Source organism: Coloeus monedula, assembly GCF_965178545.1.
Source record: "Coloeus monedula genome assembly, chromosome: 13".
In the NCBI taxonomy this organism is placed as follows: Eukaryota; Metazoa; Chordata; class Aves; order Passeriformes; family Corvidae; genus Coloeus; species Coloeus monedula.
The window spans coordinates 14,103,636-14,123,954 of record NC_138793.1 but is presented as its reverse complement, the minus strand read 5'-3'; the positions used below and the strand labels follow the sequence as shown (position 1 = coordinate 14,123,954).

The 20,319-nt window shown below is 55.7% G+C and overlaps 3 protein-coding genes across 3 annotated transcripts in view; 1 reads left to right on the top strand and 2 right to left on the bottom strand.

The window, feature by feature from the left end:
• The window catches only part of PSKH1 (protein serine kinase H1), a 31,035-nt gene extending 24,846 nt beyond the window's left edge, over nt 1–6,189 (top strand). Inside the window, exon 4 of the mRNA XM_082290046.1 lies at nt 71–6,189. Within this exon, the coding sequence (XP_082146172.1) occupies nt 71–388 (318 nt within the window). The 3' untranslated portion in view covers nt 389–6,189. The remainder of the gene's footprint in view (nt 1–70) is intronic.
• A 1,902-nt stretch (nt 6,190–8,091) lies between these two features.
• On the bottom strand, nt 8,092–10,155 carry CTRL (chymotrypsin like; the record flags this gene model as incomplete). The annotated part of the gene is made up of 7 exons (XM_082290351.1): nt 8,092–8,253; nt 8,486–8,619; nt 9,024–9,204; nt 9,306–9,387; nt 9,627–9,706; nt 9,853–9,956; nt 10,104–10,155. 7 exons carry the CDS (start codon nt 10,153–10,155, stop codon nt 8,092–8,094), a joined length of 795 nt encoding a protein of 264 aa, XP_082146477.1.
• Nucleotides 10,156–12,132: 1,977 nt separating this feature from the next.
• On the bottom strand, nt 12,133–19,705 carry EXOC3L1 (exocyst complex component 3 like 1; the record flags this gene model as incomplete). The annotated part of the gene is made up of 13 exons (XM_082289821.1): nt 19,644–19,705; nt 18,521–18,681; nt 17,329–17,548; nt 16,375–17,035; nt 16,072–16,189; nt 15,770–15,895; nt 15,551–15,651; nt 15,035–15,145; nt 14,791–14,920; nt 13,674–13,796; nt 13,200–13,355; nt 12,755–12,879; nt 12,133–12,319 (listed from the first exon to the last, which is right to left on the bottom strand). The coding sequence occupies exons 1-13, from the start codon at nt 19,684–19,686 to the stop codon at nt 12,133–12,135; spliced, it is 2,262 nt and encodes a 753-aa protein (XP_082145947.1). The 5' UTR covers nt 19,687–19,705.
• Between the last annotated feature and the right edge of the window lie 614 nt (nt 19,706–20,319).

Sequence of the window (20,319 nt, the reverse complement as noted above, 5' to 3'; positions counted from 1 at the left end):
AGGAATTAATTAATTAATCAGCAAAGCTGTGTTGGGATGTTTCATTCCAATCACCTCTTTTGTGTTTCAGCCCTGGCCCAGTGTGTCCAACCTGGCCAAGGATTTCATCGACCGTCTGCTCACGGTGGACCCCAGTGACAGGATGACGGCCCTTCAGGCCCTGAAGCACCCATGGGTGGTCAGCATGGCAGCCTCCTCCTCCATGAAGAACCTGCACCGTTCCATCTCGCAAAACCTTCTCAAGAGGGCATCCTCCCGCTGCCAGAGCACCAAGTCAGCGCAGTCCACCCGCTCCAGCCGCTCCACCAAATCCAACAAGTCGCGGCGCGTGCGGGAGCGGGAGCTGCGGGAGCTCAACCTGCGCTACCAGCAGCAGTACACGGGCTGAGCTCCGCGCTGGCACCCGCCGCCCGCCCTGCCAGAAGTCTCCTCTGCGCTGGAGGTGTGCACACACTCAGTGAGGAACAGCCAGGTTCCTCCCTCCCTCCAGGCATTCCCCCCATCCATGAGGAGGTGTCCCCCCTGTGCGGAGGAAAGGGAACCTTGTGGTGGCCGTCCCACCCTGCCACGGGGTCTCGCGCCAGAGACGGGGGAGTCCTTGTGGGCTCGGAGCACAGCTCGGAGCCTCAAGGAATGCACGAATTAAGGAGCCACGTGGGGAGAAGAGCTCTTTCTGTAGCCCAGGAGCTCGGTTGTTCATAGTTATTTATTAATTCCAGACCGTTTAGTTTCTTTCACTTGCGTAAGGAAAAAAGAAGAAATCACTTGGTGTGTCTGTGCATGCACGTCCGTGTGTGCACATACACGTGTGGGGGTGTATATGTATTTTAAAATTATGTATACACAGATTTTGAGCTGGTTTAGTCAGACTCCGTGGTGCCTTTGCAGCGAAGCTGGAATGAGTCATGTGCAGTTAGAAGTGAGACAGCTCTGACTCACTGGTGTGCTGCCCACCAGCTCCTCACCAAAGAGATGCCAGACAGCAGTTTTCCATGAGGGCTGGGAAGCTGCGAGGTTTCCCCCAAGGGCTGCCATCCTCCTGATGACGTCAAGGGCTCACTTGCCTGATGACATCAAGGTTTACCCCTGGAATTGTCCTTTCCCTGTTTGCAGCAAGACCAGTGCCTGTCATCCAGGATTCATTGTTCTTGTGGCCCTGTTGTGTCTGTGACCTGTTACACACCTTGCACCCTTCAAAAGAAGATTGAGAAGGTTGAGTTTTTTTGTGCTAAGGGGAAAAAAAAGAGGGAATTTTTAGGGATGTGCTGCGCACCCCAGAGCTGAATTGGGCTATAATCACTGTAAGCACAGCATTACCAACCATGTCACTGCACCAGAACTTTGGTGGTTCCAGGCTGCTCCCTGCCTGCAGGTTTGACAGGGCTCCCCTGCTTTGTGTGCTTGTGCTGCCCCAGCAGTACCATCCCTGCTTTGGGACAGTGGTGGTAGGAGCTGTTGGGATGGCCACAAATGGCTCCATAGCATCACTAGTGGAAGCCCAGTCTGGGAGTGTCAACAGTGACAATACCCTGGAGACATTGCACAAATGCCCTAGAGCTGTGAGGGGTGACTTAAGTTTACCAGGAAAAAGCTGCCTTTCAGGTGTCCTCATGCTCTGTGGGTGATGAGGGGGCCTCTTACGAGGACTCTCAGTGGAGGTGGGGGATGCAGAGCTGAGCTTTGTGCAAGCCTGCTGAGATATCTTCCCAACTAGTTAGAGCAGCAAAGTGGGGCTGATGGCACAGGCATAAGACAGATTTGACTTCTCGTGGTAGCAGAGACAAGATCAGCAGTGAGGGAAAATACTGGGATTTAAAACTTTTCTCATGAAGCCACACAATTTGCTTCGTGCTGTGCACTTGGGAAGGGCTTGCTTGGCTCTGGGCTGGAGGTGCAGGCAGTCCAAGCTCAAGGGGCTGGTGAGCTTGGCCTTTTCCCAGGATCGATGCTTGTGCCACTGTGTTTCAGTGTCAGCAGGGCTGAAGTGGTCAGTCACATCTCCAGGGAGCTCTCACTGTACTGGCCACAGTCACTCCTGGTCAGCAAACAGCAAAGCAGCTTTAGTGGGAGAAGATTTGAGTTTTTTGTGCTAAGGCAAAAAAAAGGGGGGATTTCTGGGGGTGTGCTTCCCACCTCAAAGGTGGGATGGGCTGTAAATACGTGTAACCAGCCTGGTGTGCCCAAGCATGTGGTGGGGAATACAGCAGAAGAAACTTGAGGAGAGCCACTGTGTGTAGTAGGGATGAATTTGAAATCCTTTGTGTGGTTTTGCATGTTATTTTGAGAACTTCGCATCCTTTGCAGGCTGCCCTTTCTCTGAGCAACCATCCTATCATGTCACACACAGTCTTTCTTCCATCAGCATTAACAGATACTGCAGAATTCCCCAGAATTGTTTTTTTTTTCAACTCTGTGGACTGCAAACAAAAATGTTTTTGGCATCTTTTACCTCCTCACCTTGTTTTCCCTAGTTTCTTACCATGAACTATAAACTAGATGTGATTTCTGACAAAGCAGGCAGTTTGCCACATTTTGCTTCATAAACAGCTCAGTGTCACTGCAAATAGCTCTCCAAAAGCAGGAGCCCCTCTAAGACCAGTATCAGCTGGACAGTGGGGGCTCTGCAGGTCAGGTGGTGGCAGGAGGCTCCCTCGGGGCACTTCTGGTTCTGAGCCATTACTTGAAGAGTCTTTGGTATGTTTGGGGCATCACTCCAGGCACTGATTGCTTTTACCTCCTGGCTGCTCCCATGGCCCTCCCCAGATTATCCTGCATGTTTATCCATAAAACAGGGGTTTTGCCTGTGTGAGGGGGTCAAACTGATGAACTGAGCCAAGACGTCTAGAACTGAAACCCTTCCCCTTAACCACTAGACCATCAAAATGCACAGGCATCGTGCAGATGTCTGCTCATGCTGTTCCTTCATCTTTCTCTTGTGGGATGAGGGATACATAAAGCTCTGGGCTAACCAGGCTTGTTTCTCTACCTTCACAAAGCAGAACAAGAATCTCCTCATCTGTGACAATTTTTGCTTCACTGATCTTTTCCACAACTGGTTTTTCACCAGGAAAAGTTCAGAGCGATCGTTTGTGGTTACTTTGGGCTGGAATATGTTTTGGGAAGCGGGATGTTGCTGTGTAGGGTCTTGACAGTGTCAGGTTTTGGTGGTGATGCTCTGTGACTGGGGGTGAATTGGCAAAAGGGAGGATCCATCCCATACATGAGCAATACTGGATAGCTGCAACCTGCCTCTCCATGGTATCGAGGTGTCTGTGGTCCTCGGGCAATTCTGCTGCTTGGGAATTGCAGGAAGAGGACCAAGGCCATCCCATAAAGAGCTTTGGATTTTCTAAAAAAAGAACTCTTAATTCTTTTCACAAATGCAACATTTTCTTGTTTGCATGGAAAAATCAGTGTAAACTTGGGAAAATATTTTACAGGCTTTCCTTCCATCGTTCAATTTTAACACTCTTGGCTCACTCCCTCTTCTTTTTCTAAATCCAGTATTTGTAGGAGCTTTGCAGCCAGACAATAACATGTGTGGGCAGAGGGGAGATGTGCAGAGCTCTGTCCAAGTGACCCTGGAGTCCTCAGTGATCAATCTTTCACTGAGTCTGGAAAACTGTGATGTTCCAAATGCCACGTTGGGAGGTCCAGCTTAAGAACAATTCCTCAGGTGCTTTTATTCTTGCAATTGGGACACGTTTTCAGCTGGGTCTGGTGCGGAGGGGGACAGGCAAAGTGGTGTAATTCTGAGCCATAGTCCAGGTGCCTTCAATCTGTCCTCTAAGAAGCTCTTCACTGTGAATTACCTTGATCATCTGTCTTCATTCCACAGGAGCAGCTCAGTGCTCAGTTGGTCTTAAGTCTCAGGAGTTTACACTTTTCAGGAGTGCCTTTTTTGGGGATTTTAGAAACTAAAATCTCTCTGAAATGTTTTTTTCTGCTCTTTCATTTAATTCTTTTAATGTCCTTCTTTTACTCTTAGTGATGGTTCTTAACTTGGCTCGCAGACGGTTTTTTGGAAACCTTCCTGTGGTCCTGAATGTGCTGTGAGAAAAGCTAACAACTGCCTGTTCCAGACTACCACCGAGGGTAGTCTGTGTATTAGCTGGAGCACAGATCTGATCGTTCTGCCTGCTTTGGTTCATGCAGTGGAAGTGGAGTTGGAATGACATCTAGTGGCAAATCGTGGTGTGTCCTTGCCCAAGCACAGCCCTCTCCTCACTGTGTCCCCACTGGTTCTGGGTGAGATGCTCTTCGAAGAGTAAAGGGAATTAGGGTTGTCTGTCTTTTGGAACTTAGCAGTACTGTGTAAAACAATCCCATCCTTTTGTCCTGGGAGTTCGGCTGCTCTCTTGGGGGAGAGAATTGCAGCTTCGAAGAATGTGGTGTGTTGATTCCTTGATTTTTATTATTTTTGTTGAGGTTTATTGGAAATAAATGTGAAAAAGTCTGCCAGAAATTGTGTTAGGGGGTCTAAAGATTTGCATCCAGATTTTTGAGTGCGTAGTGTATTTTCCTAAAACAACAGCTACCAGTCCACGTTTGATTTACTTCTCACTCAAACTTCTAAAAATCTTAACAGATCAACCCAGCGGGGGTAGAAACCACCCTTCCTTCAATCCTGAAGAAGTCTGTGCTATTTAACACTGCAATTGTGATAGCATCCAGATGCTCCTACTGGTTCCTACTCTGTGTTGTTCTTGGAAGCACACAGCTGTATGTGAAGGAAAGCTTGAGAGCCTTGTGAGGAGCTTAAGCCCAGGCAAGAGGGCTCAGACCTGCTGGCTTTGGTGATGATGAGGAAACCAGCTGCAGTGTAGGGCCTGCTTCACATGTTTGTTCTGGATGTGATAAACCCTCACACTCTTCTTTGGAATCTGGGTACTTGCCTCTTTTGGGTCACATATTTTCTGTTCTGGTAATTTACACTATTTCTTAGGCCCTGCTCCATTTCTCAATCCTGTTTTCTACCCGGATGTTTGGCTGCAGTACTGAGAGAATCAACTTTTGCCTGATGCACAAACTGGAATGGGAATGATGGTTCACTTGGCTGCTGGGCAGCATCTCTGGGTTTGGCTTGCAGGAGCTGTGGTGAGTCCTGGGGCAAGGTAAGAGCTTCTGTATGTGCCTTTGAGGACCTGCAGTGCAGGCTCAGCTCAGTCTTATACCAGGTAGGGCAACTGCTCTGTGGCTGTTACAGGCTTCTGATTAGGCTGTGTGGGGCTATGTTATTTTAAGTAATTATACTAGAGATTTGGAGGATTTGAGGTGGGATAAATTAAAATCTCAATTGTTTGCCCTAATTTAGTTTTCTGAATGATGCAAAGCAACACAGACATTGGCTTCTTTGGCACCAGTGTGAGCTCTAGAATTTGCAGGGAGGATGGTTGTGTCCAGACCTCTCACTCACTCAGCTTTCTCCTGGAGAATGTCACAAAGTGCCTGTACCACTCCATGTGTGTACCCCACCCCAAGTTGCCTTCACCACTCTTGGGAGGGTTTTGGTGCTTTTTTTGACCACTCAGTCTCCACTTTCACCCTGCATTAAGAGTGCAGCGCTCCGAGGCGGGTGCCTGCATGTCAACTGTGCCTTACTGTGCAGGAAACTTCCCAAAGAAATAAATGTGAACACCAGGGATGTATGGTGGCAACGGCATCGTGGAGCTTGATGCCTTCTGCCCTCGGTGTGCCAAGGGCAGTGGGAGCTCTGCCTGGTGACAATTGTCCCTTGTCCCACTGTCCCCCCCCGCCTGGTGATACTGTAGTTCCCTCGTGTGTGACGAGCGAGCTCTGGCTGCTGTTGCAGGCATCGTTGCACTGTTTGTCTGCTGAATGGGGAATGGATCCGTGGAGCAGACCCACGGCCCCTGCAAGGTGTGCTACAAACCCGCAGCTCCTGCGCAGACTCCCAGATGCCATTAGTTTTCCTGTTGCCTTTCACTACGGAAAGACACCTCCCGGGAAGCTCTTGGGATCGGAGATCTTCCGGCACTTGATGTTATTTTTGGTTGCCCAGTTTCCGGTGCTGGGTTGGAACAGTTTGGAAGCGACTCCGGTCTCATCCAGTTGGTCTCCTCACAGAACTGCCTTGAGAACTGTCCCATTCCGTGCCTTGCCTTTCGAGTCTTGGCTTGGCTCTAAGGACTGTCCTGTCGGATGAGGTTGGACCTATTGTAATTAGTCTGTAATGTTCAAGTTAGAGTGTACAGAATTATTTATTTGGTGTACTCGGTCTGCTAAAACATGTCCATGTATTCTGTGTACCCCATGGCTCTGCTGTCCTTACTTCTGCCTCATGGACCACCTGTGGGCTGGCTGCTGGAAGGCAATGATTTCTAGGCTGGGAGTGATGGTCAGTAAGTACATGGAGAGCTAGGAGCTGCTTGCCCCTCTGTTACATTCTTGGATCACAGCAAGAGGTACCAAAGTGCCCATCAAAGGGTTTGCTGGTTCCTTTAACGCAGCTGCCAGGCCAGGAGCTGCCCAAGGGAGACCTCGTGCAAGGCTGGGATGTCCTGATGCTCTGAATCAGGTAGGCATTCAGCCTGTTGCTGGAAGACAGGGTTGGGAGGCTGAACAGGCACTTTGCGACATTCTGTTCATTTTTCTTTGGCTGCAAGGTAGAAGACTGGGCCAGAGAAATGCTCTGGTTTGTCCACAGTCACTCATCACCTCTCCAGTTTGAGCAGCTTTTATGGACCAACTGGAAAACTTGTAATATCAAGTGAACAGCGCACACCCCTCTTGAGCCGCCTCCTCTCCAGGATTTTCCAGGGCCAGGGGACCCCGTCCCAGTGGTGGCAGAGCTGACAGGGACCTGGGCACACAGACCAGATGACCCACAGTGCTGCAGTTGGTCATTCCTGTTTGATGCTCTCTGTAGCCACCAGTTCTCTCTGCCTGCATGGCCCATCCCCACATCTCTGATGTTCACCTTTAAGGTCAGTTAGATGCTCCCTGCAGAGCAGACCACTAAATGAAACTAAATCTTACCCAACCAAACTAAAGTTTGTTAGCCATAGGCTTTACTTGAGCACATTTTTTTTATTTGACTCAATCATATGGGCCAGACTATTTGTGTTTGCCCTCCATTGATGTTCCATACTCCTTCCCGTCAGCGTGTCCCTGTGTAGTGTCACACTCTCTGCTTAATAGAGTAATTACATTTTCGGGGCTGTGATTCACACAGCAAAGGTGTTATATCACCTTCACATCACTGTTAAGGAAAAATAAACCCCACACCTCATGTTGGGACAGTCTGATCCTGCCTCTCTTAACGGTGTGTCATCACCAGCTCTATTTTGAGCTGCTGGGAACTGGGTTGTAATTCCTTGAACATGTGTCTTGCTACTCCCATGTCACACAAGACTTTTTTTTCACCAGCTATTGTCTCAAGAACCCACTTGAGTGAAAGCCTGTCACCTGGCCTTGTTTTCAGCTTCAAATTTTCCTTTGCAGTGGCCTTCAGTTTCCTGCTGCTACCTGGCAGATCTGCAGGTGTGAGGCAGCCATCCCCTTCCACCTTCCCCAGGAGCTGGAGCTGCCCGTGGCACTTCTCCCTTTCAGCTCTGTGTTCCCAGCTGCTACACAAGTCATGGCTTTAAACTGCAGGCAGAGATCTTTCAGAATCCTGTACACCCACCAGCACCCACCCTGCACAGCAAGCTGAGCAGTGCTTTCTGATACTGAGCTGCAGCTCCACAGTCCCTTCCCTGGTGGCACTTCACACCTGAGTCAGTGGGAGGACCATTCTCCCAACCTTCAGCCCTGCCTGGTCTCTGGGTTGGTGCCAGGGTGTACTTGAAGACCCCCTAAGCAGCCCTTGAACCACAGCCAGCCCTGCTCCCTCTCTGCCTGAGCATGCTGTCCTGGTTTTGCAGTTCCCCCTGGGTCCCAGCTGGGCACCAAGCTCCAGCTCTGGGAAGTGCTGGCGTTCAGGAGAGAAGCACGGGGTGCCCCAGGCTTGTCCATGTGCCTTCCACCCTGCTCTGCATCACAAGAAGAAAGGAGCCAGAGGCAGTGCTTGGCACAAGCAAATGCTGATGCTTTATTAATCCCAGTGAAGGGATCACGCTGGCAGCACCTTTAGCCCTGAGCAACGATGGTGTTGATCCAGTTACGGAACTGGCTGACACGAGTGTACATGGCCGGCGTGTTGGTGTTGCAGTTGGCGTTTCCCCAGGAGACGATGCCAATCAACATCCAGCCATTCCCACTCTGGTATACCAGAGGTCCGCCAGAATCACCCTGCAGAGAAGATTCCTGCTTAGCACTCCTGGCACATGCTCCAAACTGGTCCCTGCCACCTGGTCCCCTGTGCACAGCCAGGTGCTGTAGTTTAAATATCTGGCTCCGTAAGTGCAAGACCCCATGTACCCTGCTCCTCCACCCTCCCTGTGATGCAATGGGAGCTCAGCAAGATCCCGCATATCCTTTTCCTCCTCCACCCACCCTGTGCAGCAGGAGCTCAGCTCCTTACCTGGCAGGAGGAGGCACCAGCCCCACCAGCGCAGATCATGGCACTGGTGATGCGGTTGCCCCAGTACTGCATGCACTGGCTCTGGGAGATCAGGGGCACGGTCACCTGCTGCAGGACTGTTGCCAGGGCTTGGGCTAGGGGAAAGAAGCACCGTTAGATCATCTCGGTGTCTGTGGGTCTCCTGGAGAGCACACAGGTGCCCTGGGCAAGCTTCCACGGGTGCTCCTGAACACATGGGTGCTGCCATACAAAGTGTCTTCCTCCTCTGTGCCAACAAACCCCTTCTTCCCTGGGATCACCTCGTGCAGGCTGCCCTGGGAAAGGGCAGGCTTGTGCCTGTGCACAGTCATCCCTGGGTTACACACACACTCACCCCCATCTGCACATTGGTACACGTTCAGACAGGGTTACTCCACTGCCCAGCTCCACCCTTCCCACACTTACAGGAGATGTCACCCCCACAGGCACCCCTGGACCCTCAGAACCCCCAGGAAGAACAGCAACTACACAGCCGTCCTTGAAGCTGCAGCTTACGTACAGTTGGGGTTGGTGCGTCCCCAGCCGGTGGTGACAGCCCAGGCATTGGTGGGCAGAACCAGGTTGGCAGGGGCCAGGCAGATGGTGGACACACGGGATCCCAGCTGGGCGGGCGTGGACAGCCTCAGCAGGGTGATGTCATTGTTCATGGTGTTGGGGTTCCAGCCGGGGTTGGTGATGGCCTGCAGAGAGAGAAACACCACAGCTCTTCATCCCTGCCCTGTGGGAGCAGCTGCAGTGCAGAGCTGCAGCCCCAACCCAGGACCGCATCTGCCTGGCTCACCCTGGACACAGTCTTCACTTGAACGGCCTCGGCATTGGAAGCAAGGCTATATTCCCCGAGGACGACAACGTGGGCATTTGGGCTGCAAGAGGTAAGAGAGAGTCAGGGGCATGTGTCCAGCCAGCACCCTGGGTGGGAGCAGCACTGGGGGCAGCCCCGGGCATGAGGAACCCAAGGGAAGCCACCATGGGGACAACTGGGGAGGAAGCCCTGGGTTGCTCAGACCTTTGGGGCTGACCCAAGTGCCACCCAGAGATGCCCAACATGCTCTGAGCCCCTGCCAGTGGCACCAGCGTGGGCTGACCAGGCACTGCTCCTTACTTGAAATTGCAGTGAGCAGCTGTGACGACCCAGTACTGGCTGATCAAGGAGCCGCCGCAGAAGTGGGATCCTGTGCGGGTCTGGGGAAGGAAGAGAGAAGAGGAGCTGGGTGGCCTGAGCACCCCCAAGCTGGGGACAGGCAGAGGTCCTCCTGGTGCCCAACTGTGGCTGTGCCATGCCAGCACGGTGCTTAGGGCAGTGCCCAGGGAGCGGGACAGTGCTGTACCTGCAGGGACACCTGCCAGGGCCATGAGCCGGGTACAGCGTTCTGCCCGTTGACAATCCTCTCGCTGTAGGCCACCGAGGGACTGACGGCGGGCACCCCGCAGCCTGCAGGAGAGGCACAGGGGCATAAGGGTGACCCAAAAGCTCAGGACTCATATCTGGGGACTGTGCTGGTGTGGGTGGCTCTGTGTCACCCTGTCCAGCATCCTGCTGCACCCTGAGGACCTTCCCACACCCATGGGCAGCATTTACCTGAGACGGCGCTGGCAAGGGCCAGGCAGGCAACTACCCACAGGAACACCATCTTGAAAGGAGACAGGCTGAACCCTTGGGGACCACGAGCTTTATAGCAGCCAGGGAGCCATGTGGCTCATAGCTGGCCAGGCTAAGGTCCCCCAGTGGCCTTGTGCCAGCTGTGGGCAGCAGTGAGGGGCCAAGCCTGGCACAAACACGGACGTGGGAAGGTACTGTCAAAAGACACCTGGGGGGCTTGGGCTTTTGCTGTCACAAGTTGTGTTAGTTCTGCAGCCTGTGGAGCTGGAGCGGGAGAGCACCACAGGGCTGTGATGGAGGGCACAGGGGGCTGGTTGTGGGCACACAGCTGGGGTAGCAGTGGGGCTGGACATGCTGGGATGGACAGAAGTGCCTGGGGTGGGAGGTCATCCCATGCTCAGACTTGTTTCAGATCTGTTGGCACTAGAGCTGTTTTTCCACATGGCCATGAAGTCCTGGCCTGGAGCAGCACTGGTCCCAGCTGGATGTTCCCAGGGCTCAGGGCCACCCTTTGAACCATGTCCCTGGTGCGGGTGAACAAGTCCCGGAGCCAGGGGGGCAGGTGGGGAGGGCAGACATCTTCCCAGGCAGGTGGGAGCTGTGGCCAGCTGGGCAAGCACACCATGAGCCCCAGGGAGGACAGTGGGCCCCTCCCCAGGCTGAGGTTGAGCCCTTCACTGAGCACTGCAGCCACCCGACCCTCCCCCAGGTCTGGGGAGCATTCAGCCCCCTCTGTCCTGGACATGGGTATGTAGTGTCTGCATCATCCCCCGTGTCCTGGGTGATTTCCTGGGCTGGCACAGGGTGCAGGGAGCCAGCTCTGGGGTGATGCTGAACATGGGGATGGATCCCTCCCTCTCTGTGCCACCCACATACCCTGATCCCTGCCCCAACCCTCCAGGGAGCAGAGCCTGGACACTGGGGAGCGAGTGCAGAACTCAGGCCTTTATTTCCAGCAGTGGTACCATGCAAGGACAGCGGGATGTGGCCCATCCCAGGGCGGGAAGCGTGGCAGAGCATGGAGGTCTCCCAGGCCACTGCAGGGGCTGGGCACAAGGGTGTAGGCAGAGACACAGACTGCTCCTGATCTTCATACGGCACCTGGGAGGACATGACCAAAGGCCAGGCAGCAGCAGAGGATGGAGGGAGAGCCAGTGCTCAGGGTGGTGCTGCCCATCACAGAGGAACCTTGGAGCAGGACAACACACCAGGCACAACCATGCTCTCCATGCAGCTTGAGAGCCTCCAGCTCCAGTCTTGTCTTGCATGCTGGCAAACAAGCAAGAGCCAGGAGTCTGTCAGGTCAGCAGGAACTCAGAGCAGTCCCTTTGTGCCAGCAGGGATAGGGCTGATGGCACTGTCCAGGGTGGGGACACCACCTTGTGCCCTTCTCCTCCACATCTGTGAGCCACGATGAGCTGGCTCAGCTGCTCCCCACCAGCCATGCAGGGCCCAGCCCGGTGGAGCAGCAACACCCAACCTTAGGCTGAGCCCAGAGGACCTCTCATGGCTGAAACCCTCCTGCCAGCCTGGTCGCAGCAAGGCTCCAGTCTGCCTCGGAGTTGGAATGGTAACAGCCTGCACAGCCAGGACACACTGGCTCAGGGGGCTGTCTGGAGACTTGGAGAAACCCAAACATCCCTGCAGCCCATGGAGACATGAATTTGCCCCAGCTGCAGGTTCCTGTCCATTCTGCAACTCTTCTTTCTCCTGCAGGCAATGGGCCAGGCCTGAGTAGCCCTCAGTCACTGTCCCAGCAGGCCAGCAAAATAACTACAGGTTGGATTTCCCCCAGTCCAGGTATCCCAGGACTGGTGCTTGCAGGGAACAGTCTTCTCATGGGGCAAGATTGGGGGAGGATGGCCTTTATCCAGACCATCCCCAACACAGGACAAGGTGCTGTGTGTAGGGGATGCCGTGTGTCACCTCCATTCTCACCACGTACAGCCACAGAGCTGCCCCACACGGCCCCTCCCTGGGACCAGCGGGGCACCAGTGCCAGGCAGGGTCAGGCACACTTGCCCTTGCGAAGGCAGAGGGGCAGCTCTGGCACAGGGACCAGGATGGTGCTGAAGATGGGCCGGTAGCCCTCGGGCAGGACCTGGGGGTGCTGAGCCATCATTTCCAGCACCACGTGCCGCACTTCCTTGGAGACGTCACCGCGGATATCCAGCAAGGTGGAGATGTGCTCATCGCTGGGCAGAGAGCCAGAGGTGAGCCTGGGCACTGCTTGTGTCCTGCAAACCTCCCCCCATCCAGAGAAGCCAAGGCCAGGGAAAAACTGGTACTTTGCACCAGGCAAAGTAGCATTTTCTTGAAAACAGTCCCCAAAAACTTTGGAATTTGGTTTTGATGTTTCCATTGGTGTTTTCTCACTTTTTACGGTTTGTTTGGCCACCAAACATAGATGTGTGTATGCCACAGCAGAACTGCTTTTTTCTTTACACCTTTGCCACTGGGACTTTTCAAGAACCCCTCAAATCTGGAGCATGGGAAAATGAAATCTCAGGGAGAAGTGGGTAAAGGCTCAGGTTTCTGCCTGCTCTGCTGTATCACCTCACAGGGTGCAGCCCAAGACTGGCTCTCCAGGGGAGACTCACACCAGCCCCTCCTGCAGAGAGGGGCCTTACCTGACGTCAGGGTACTTGGTGATGAAGCCCACCACCTCCAGGCTGAGTAGAGCTGGGTCTTTGAGGCTGATCAGCTCTCGAAGGGCAAAAACAGCCTCCAGGCTCTGCTGGCTCCGGTCCAGGCCCTGGGAGGGAAAGCAGCCAGGTGTGAGACCCAGAGGAGGTCACTGCGGTGGCTGGTGAGACACAGCTGCATCTGCAGTGCCCACGTGGGCACCTGATCCCCTGCAGCTGGTGTCTTCCCACTCAGCGTGTCCCACCCATCAGGGGCTGCTGGGCAGGGTGATGGTCCCCAGAGTCCCTAATCCAGCCAGTTCTTCCCATATTGGCCTTACAACCACCCAGGTGTATGTAACAGCCCCATTTGCTCGTGGGCTGTGGGCTGGAGGGGAGCAGGAGGGTGAGGCGATGCTCCCTTCCCGTGGCGCACCCAGGCCCCTCTCACCAGGCCACGGAAGAGCTCCCGGAGCTGCGTGGCGTCCTGCAGCAGGCGCTGGCACAGCTGGCCCCGCTCCTCCCGGCTCTTGCACACCATCTTCCTCTGCAGGAGTGCCCGCAGGTACTGGCTCGCCACCAGGAGCTCGGTCTCCGCCAGCAGGAGCTGGGAGGGGACAGTTGTTAGCGCTGGCATTGCCTGGGTGTCAGAACCCCGCTACCCAGGGAAAGGCAGAGGGGAGCAGGACTGGACACAACTCCAAGCCATGGGAGCAACCTGCCGGGAAGCCTCCTGAACGAAGGGACAGAGAAACAGCTGGATTTGGGGGAAGCCCTGAACACCTCCGTGTGGCGGTGCTCTCTGGACTGCTCCAGAGGACATGGGACGGGGCTCTCCAGCATTCCTGGCATCCTGCACCCCAGCACGGCCCCCAGCTGCCCAGCCTCCCTGTCCCTCAGACAAGCAGCCGTTCAAAGGAGGTACCGTGCACACGGGTTTCCTGACGCGGGAGAAGTCCTTTGCATACTTGTCAATCACTTCACACATGCTGCCGACGAGCTGGGACCCGGAGAGCCACTTGCGGGAAGGCAGCTGCAGGTAGAGGGGCTGCAGGGAGCAGAGGAGCAGTGTCTGTGCCCGGCATCATCGCACAGCTGCCAGCTCAGGGCAGCACGACACCCACAGCTGCTGCCTGCCAGCACGGACACTTTGCCTTGCAAAGCCCCCAAGCCCCTGCTGCCAGCCAAAACTCAGTGTAAACACGGAAGAGTGGTTTAGGTTAGGAATTTACGGAAACACTGGGGCCCGTCCCTCCCTGACACCCTGAGAGCCTCATTTTGGGGCTTTATCTGGGTCCTGATGCACACCTGAGGTGTGGGCAGCAAGCTGCTTCTCACACACTTGCTTTTGGCCTGTCCTGCTGTGATTTTATTTTTAATTTCCACTCCTCATCACTTCCCTTGTGTAGACATAACAACGTTTTTTGATTTCCTACTCCCTCCCTGCTGTCCTTGCCTGTCTTCCTGCTTACAGGCACGTGCTCCCTCTGTCTCTGCTGGGGCCACTGCTGCCTGCAAGATCTTCACCCTTTGGCTCTTCCTTTGTTTTCATGGCATTCAAGCCCTGAATAGTAATGTTGTTAATTATTTCAGGTTTTTGGTCCAGACTCCAGGAAAGCTAAATTTGACTACACTGGCAGGAAACGACTCAGGCAGTTGCACATGGATTCGTATCCTCCACACAGACTTTGCTGCTCTCCAGCTGGTTTTCTGCCATGGAACAGCCAGAAGAAGGAGTGTGAGGCAGCCGGGGGGGGGGGGTGGGCTGTGGCTCCTGGTCTCTGTCTGCTAGTGATTTGGGGGCCATGAGCCATCTGCCCCAGCGATACAGGGCGGTGCTGTTGGCGACAGACATCGGGTGGTTTATCGAGGTCTGGGGGACAGGCTGGCAGAGATGTCTGCAGGGTGATAGCAGGGTACAGAGTACATGGCAGGGACCCCGAGCAGGAATAAACTCGAGCCTGGGGTGTTGCAATAGGGCTGCTCTTGCTGGATTCAGCTTTTTTGCAGCCCTGGCAGGCTCAGGTGCTGGACCAACATACCTGCAGGTCCAGGAGCAGTTCCTCCAGCAGCAGCTGGGTGGCTTTCTTCTGCATCCTGTCTAGAGCAGCCTGGAGGGATGTGGGGACTTCTCTGCAGGCAGTGTTGGAGTGCAGGGAGGAGACAGAATTGCTAGGAGAGAGAAGAGAGAGTACAGGTAGCCTGGGAAGCATAGTGGGAACACTGGCCCCAGGGAGGATGGGGGTGGGTATTGCTACAAGAGCTACCAGGTGCTGGTGCAGGTACCTGAGAGCCAGGTTGTTGTTGAGCACAGCCAGCAGGTAGGAGATGTAGTACTTGGGAACAGCCCGGTCCTGCTGGTGCTCCTTCCCGCACTGCACCAGGGCTTCCCGCAGGCTGCAACACAGCGAGGCAGCCGTGACGGGCAGGCAGAGCCCCAGGTGTCCCACCACAGGGACCTGGCCCTGGGATGCTCCCTGGGGGCACGTGGACCTCCCACAACCCTCCCAGCTCACTTGGCTCCTTTCGGATCCTGCCACCAGGTTGGAGAGTGACAGGTTGTTGGGAAGGGTGGGACAGTGGGATCGATTCTGGATCCCCTTGGGAGGGCTCAGCAGTATGTGGGGCAGCAGGCCCTGAGAGCTGAAGCCCCCAAAGGCATGGGTAGACAGACTGCTGAGCCTTCTGTGACCTGGATGAGCATGGGGTACCCCACAGCAGATCTCCACCACCAGCCTGTGATGCTTGGCCATGGGCCCAGGGTCTGTGAGGGTGGACAGGGATGTGAGGGGCTCCACTGACCGGCCCAGGAATGCCTCAAGCTCCTCCAAGGCCATGTTGTAGATCTTCTGCTGCAGAGAGTCAGTGATCAAGGAAGCCACCTGAATGTTCTCATTCAGCATCTGCAGCAGGAGAGGAGAGTGGAGGTGATTCAGGGAGAGCCTGCAGGCCACAGACTCCTTTTTGGGAGGTTTCAGCATGGTCGTGGCCCCATCTGTACCCATGTTCTTGGGGACCCACCTGCATGACAATGGCAGGCAAGGCTGACTGAAAGAAGCCCTGATGGTCTGTCTCAGGTTCCTCTTCCCTGAACCATTCCTTGAACTCCACCTCCAGGGTCCTCTGCATCCACTCGAACACGCTAGCCTGTGGGATGGACACCCACCACAGGCAGCCCAAGGAGCCAAGTACAGCCTCCCTTGAGACCCAACACAGCACAGCAGCGAGTCCTGGGCCTCATCCCAGGCTCATGGTCTGCAGCTGCTGTCAGAGCAGATGCTTGGCTCAGTGGGAGTCACTGGGTCCCCATCCTGCTCACTTACCTTGACTTTCATCACGTATCTCCTCTCTGTCTGATCCACAAGCTCAGAGGACATTAGGGGACCCAAAGCAGAAACATCCACTTCTGGGAGGAGGTCAGGGTGACCCATCATCTCTGGGCTGGAGGGCAGAGGTGGGGCAGGGCTGGGAAGGCCTGTTCTCCAGGAGTTCCTACCTGTCCCTCTGCCCTCCTGGTGGTCATCCCCTGGCAGCCAGAGACACTCTCCCAACCCATCCCTGAGCCGGTGAACAACCCAGCTCTCCACAACATGCCCCGCTTGGTTGGTGCCGGGGCTGGTGCTGACCTGTGGTACACACGGAGCGCCCACTCAAGGATGAGGAAGAGTCCCTGTTTGTCCAGGTCCTCCTGCAGGATCTCCTGGAGGTGGCTGGTGAGGGCCTGGTGGTAGGTGGCAGTGCAGACGCTGAGGATGTTGTAGTGAGCTGGGACGCACTGGACCATCAGGTCCTTCACCACGCACAGCTCAGACACGATGTCCTTCTGCAGCACTGCCAGGTGCCTGGCCAGCCCCGGCCCTTCAGCATCCATGCGGGGAGCATGGAAATGGGCTCCTGTGATGGTGTCCTGGAGGACCTGGTAGAACTTCTGCCTCCAGCCCTTTGGGCGGCCAGGGGGCAGGAAGGTGGCCTCCAAGAGCAGAGTATCATCTATCTTCTCCTCCCGCTCGATGATCCTCACAGCAGTGACAAAGAGAACGGGGTCCTCGCGCACCAGCTGCAGGCTGCTGCCCACAATGTCCCACAGCTGCTTGGCCAGGCTCTCATTGAGCTCCTGCAGGCCACTGAAGTAGGACAGCACAGTTGCTTGGGCACTGGAGAGCCCACGGAGGTGCAGCTGGCAGAGGATGTCATCCCGGAGTTGCTCCACCATCATGAGCTCCACATGGGCCTCCAAGAGATGCTGCCCATGGAGCAGCTGCAGGATATGGGAAAAAACCTCGTGGACTGTGGGAGAAGGAGGAGAGATGCCAGCACTGAGTGTGGAGATGAAGGGGGTTTGCACCAGGGCCATAGATGCAGGTTATCAAGGAGATGGTGAAGGGAAAGGTCTGGGGCTCTGGGAACACCATTGGATCAGGCCCTGGGGAAGCAGGAATATATCTCCATCCACCCAACTGGCAAAGCCCGAGTCACCTGCTCAGGCTTTATCACCAGCCCTGCACAGAGCCCGGGATTGGACTGAAGTTTTCCCCTGTGCTTTCCAGCCCAAATTGACCAGGACTGGGCCAGTGCCTTACCTGAGAAGATCTGGGGCAGCACCTGGACCACCGAGGCCAGCTGCACATGCTCCTCCATCAGCTCCCTCATCTGCTGGAGGCCCTGGAAGTGGTCTGCACTGTCGAGCAGGGCCCACCGTGCAGCCCCCAGATCCTGGCACACGCTCTGCACCTCCTGGGCCGCCGACCGCAGCTGCTCCAGCCCTGTGCTTACCCCCTCCAGGTAGGACTGGACAGTTGACTGGGGAGCAGAAAAGGATGGAGGGGCAGTGGAGCAGTTCCAGAAGGCAGGAGGACTCCTCACCGTTTGCCCCAGCCCTGCATGGTCTGTGTTGCAGGCACTCTCCCAGCCCCACAAGGTCCAATGTGAGCAGTAATCAGATGTCTCTTAAAAGATTACTTTGTTTCTGCAAAAGAGCAGTGGGTCACAGGCCCCCATGCACCCCCAAGGCGTGAAGGACCTCAGTGGCCATATAAACCCTCCTCCCAAATGGAGTGCCATCCTTTCCAGCCCTGCAGTGGCACTGGCACGTCTCCATGCCCTATCCACTCATTTAACTCCCTGCTTCTGCTGTCAAGAATCACCAGAAGCAAGTTGCTTTGCCTCCTGGAGAATTCACCCAGAGTCAGGGTAGGAGAAACCATCTCTAAAATTATCAGGGGAAAGTTGTGGTGCTCTGACAGATTGGGTCCTGAGGTTAATAATCTCTTGGGTCGTACAAAAGGGGAGGTGGGTGAGGAGGGAGGTGTGCAGGGGGACTGGGACAGCCCTTACAAATGTGTAGAGATGGAATTTCCCCTGTGGGGACCCATGGATGGGGACAGGTTGGAGCTCCGTGCCTCCTCCCAGCGGTGGGGAAAGGCAGCCTTTGGTGCTGGGACAGGGCAGTGATGGGCTGCGCTGAGTCCTGCACATGGAATGTGCTGAACCCCCCATGTGTTTTATTTTGAAGGATGGTCAGAGACACAGAAGACTCCTTTTAACACTTCAGACACTGCCTGGGGGTAAGGCAGAGAGTGAGGGGTGGGTTACCAGATCTTCTCCCCCCAATAATTACACTTTACCCACCAAGCACCAGCCAAAGGAAAAGATTTTGCCAAAAGAGGACACAAAGGGGATTCATGGTGCACGAGGGAACCCAGACTGGGATCCCTGCCTGAGGAGCGGGTGTGGCTGCAATTGTCCATGGGATGGGCTGTGGCAAACACACACCTTCAGCCGGGACTGGATGGAGCTGTTCCTCTGCGTCTCTCGTCTCCGGTAATGCCCGAGCCCCTCCAGTTTCTCGGGGCGGTAAAACACCCCTGAAGCCCATTTCAGAGCAGCTCCTCTCGCCAGCTTCTCAGCCTTCTCTGCTTCCGGCCACTCCTCATCTGGGGATGCAGCCAGGGGTCAGTAAGCACAACGAAGTGGGGCAGGAAGGGCCCCTGAGGCCAGAGGCAGGAAGCTGGCCGCCAGTGGACTTCCAAGCACACACAGACGTGGGAAGCTGGGCAGCATGGCACCAAGAGGGGGTCCTTCTGCAAGGGCCCCCCAAGATGCCGCCACCACCACGGCCTGGGGCTGTCACAGCAGCTGTGGCACCAAGAAGGCTGCCCTGGGGAGCTGTAACTCAGCCTGCCAGCTCAGATTGTCCCCAGGCTGAGCGCACATCCCCGCTGCTCCCCCAAACACAATGCTAGGTTGTCTGAGGGGGTCTGATGCCACTTGGGAAGCTGTCAGCAGGGTTGAGACTCCAGCAGTGAGTCAGCAGGAGGGATGGGGAGATGGCAGCTCTCGCAGGAAGGAGAGCCAGGCTAAGGTGAGGATGGGAGGCTCCTGGTCTCTCCAAAGCACCCACGCAGCTGTGTCCCCCTTGACACAGGGTCCGAAGCCATGCCAAAGAGCTCCAGGCCACAGTGGAGGGCTGAGAACCAGCACAGTTACCACACACCAGTCCGGTCCCCAGCGCCTGGTTTCATCATTACCCCATCCCATCCCCACCCACTCCCTGCAGCCCCGCGGGGATGTCACCTAGTGCCAAGCCGGGCTCCTGCTCTGCTGGGGAGTCACTGGGCGCCTTGGGGACCAGGGTATTAGGGAGGAGGACAGCAGCTTTGAGGATAAGATGTGCGGTGAGCAGTACTGCCCCGGCGCAGGTATCACCATCAGGAAGCACGGCCAGGCTTCCACCCCGCAAGGACACAAGGCACCAGCCCCGGCACATGGAAAAGGTCCAGGGGGTGGAGGGGGTGGTGAGGCAAAGGGCAGGGGAATCCCCAAAATGTACTGCAAGCAGCAGCATCCCCTTCCCTGCCCCGCTCGCCGGCTCCCCGGGGCGCATCATCCCCGTTACCTCTGGGGCTGGCGGCGCGCTCGTCCTCCGCAGACATGCCCATGGTGTCCAGGCTGTGCGGAGCTGCGGGGCCAGGGCAGGGCTGCGGAGGAAGCCGGCTGCCGTTTCCTCAGCCGGAGCAGCCGCGCTCCTCAGGGCCTCATTGTGTTCCCGCAGCCGCGCTCAGGACGTCAGGAACGGGGGGCGGAGGGGAGGGGGGACACAGGAAGGCACCGCGACAGCCGGAGGTCTGGGGAGTAGAAATCACGGAATCACAGGATCATTTAGGTCGGAAAAGCCCTCGAAGATCATCGAGTACCAACCGTTAACCCAGCACTGCCAAGCCCACCACTAAACCACGTTCCTGAGTGACACATCCACACGCTTTTTGAACACATCCAGGGATGGTGACTTCACCACTGCCCTGGGCAACATTTTCCAGTGCTTGACCATCGTTTTAATGAAAAAAATTCCCCTAATATCCAATTAAACCCTCTCCTGATGCAACTTGAGTCCGTTTCTTTTCGTTCTGGAGATCACACCCTGCCTGCCCTCACCGGCACACCCCGTTCTCCGGACACTCAGCCCTGTCCGTGCCCGCAGCGCTGCCCCCTCGCACCCGGCTTGGCTCGGGGAGGACAGCGGGGTGTCAGACCCCAGCCCATCCACAGTGCGAGCCCAGTCGAGGCGGGATCAG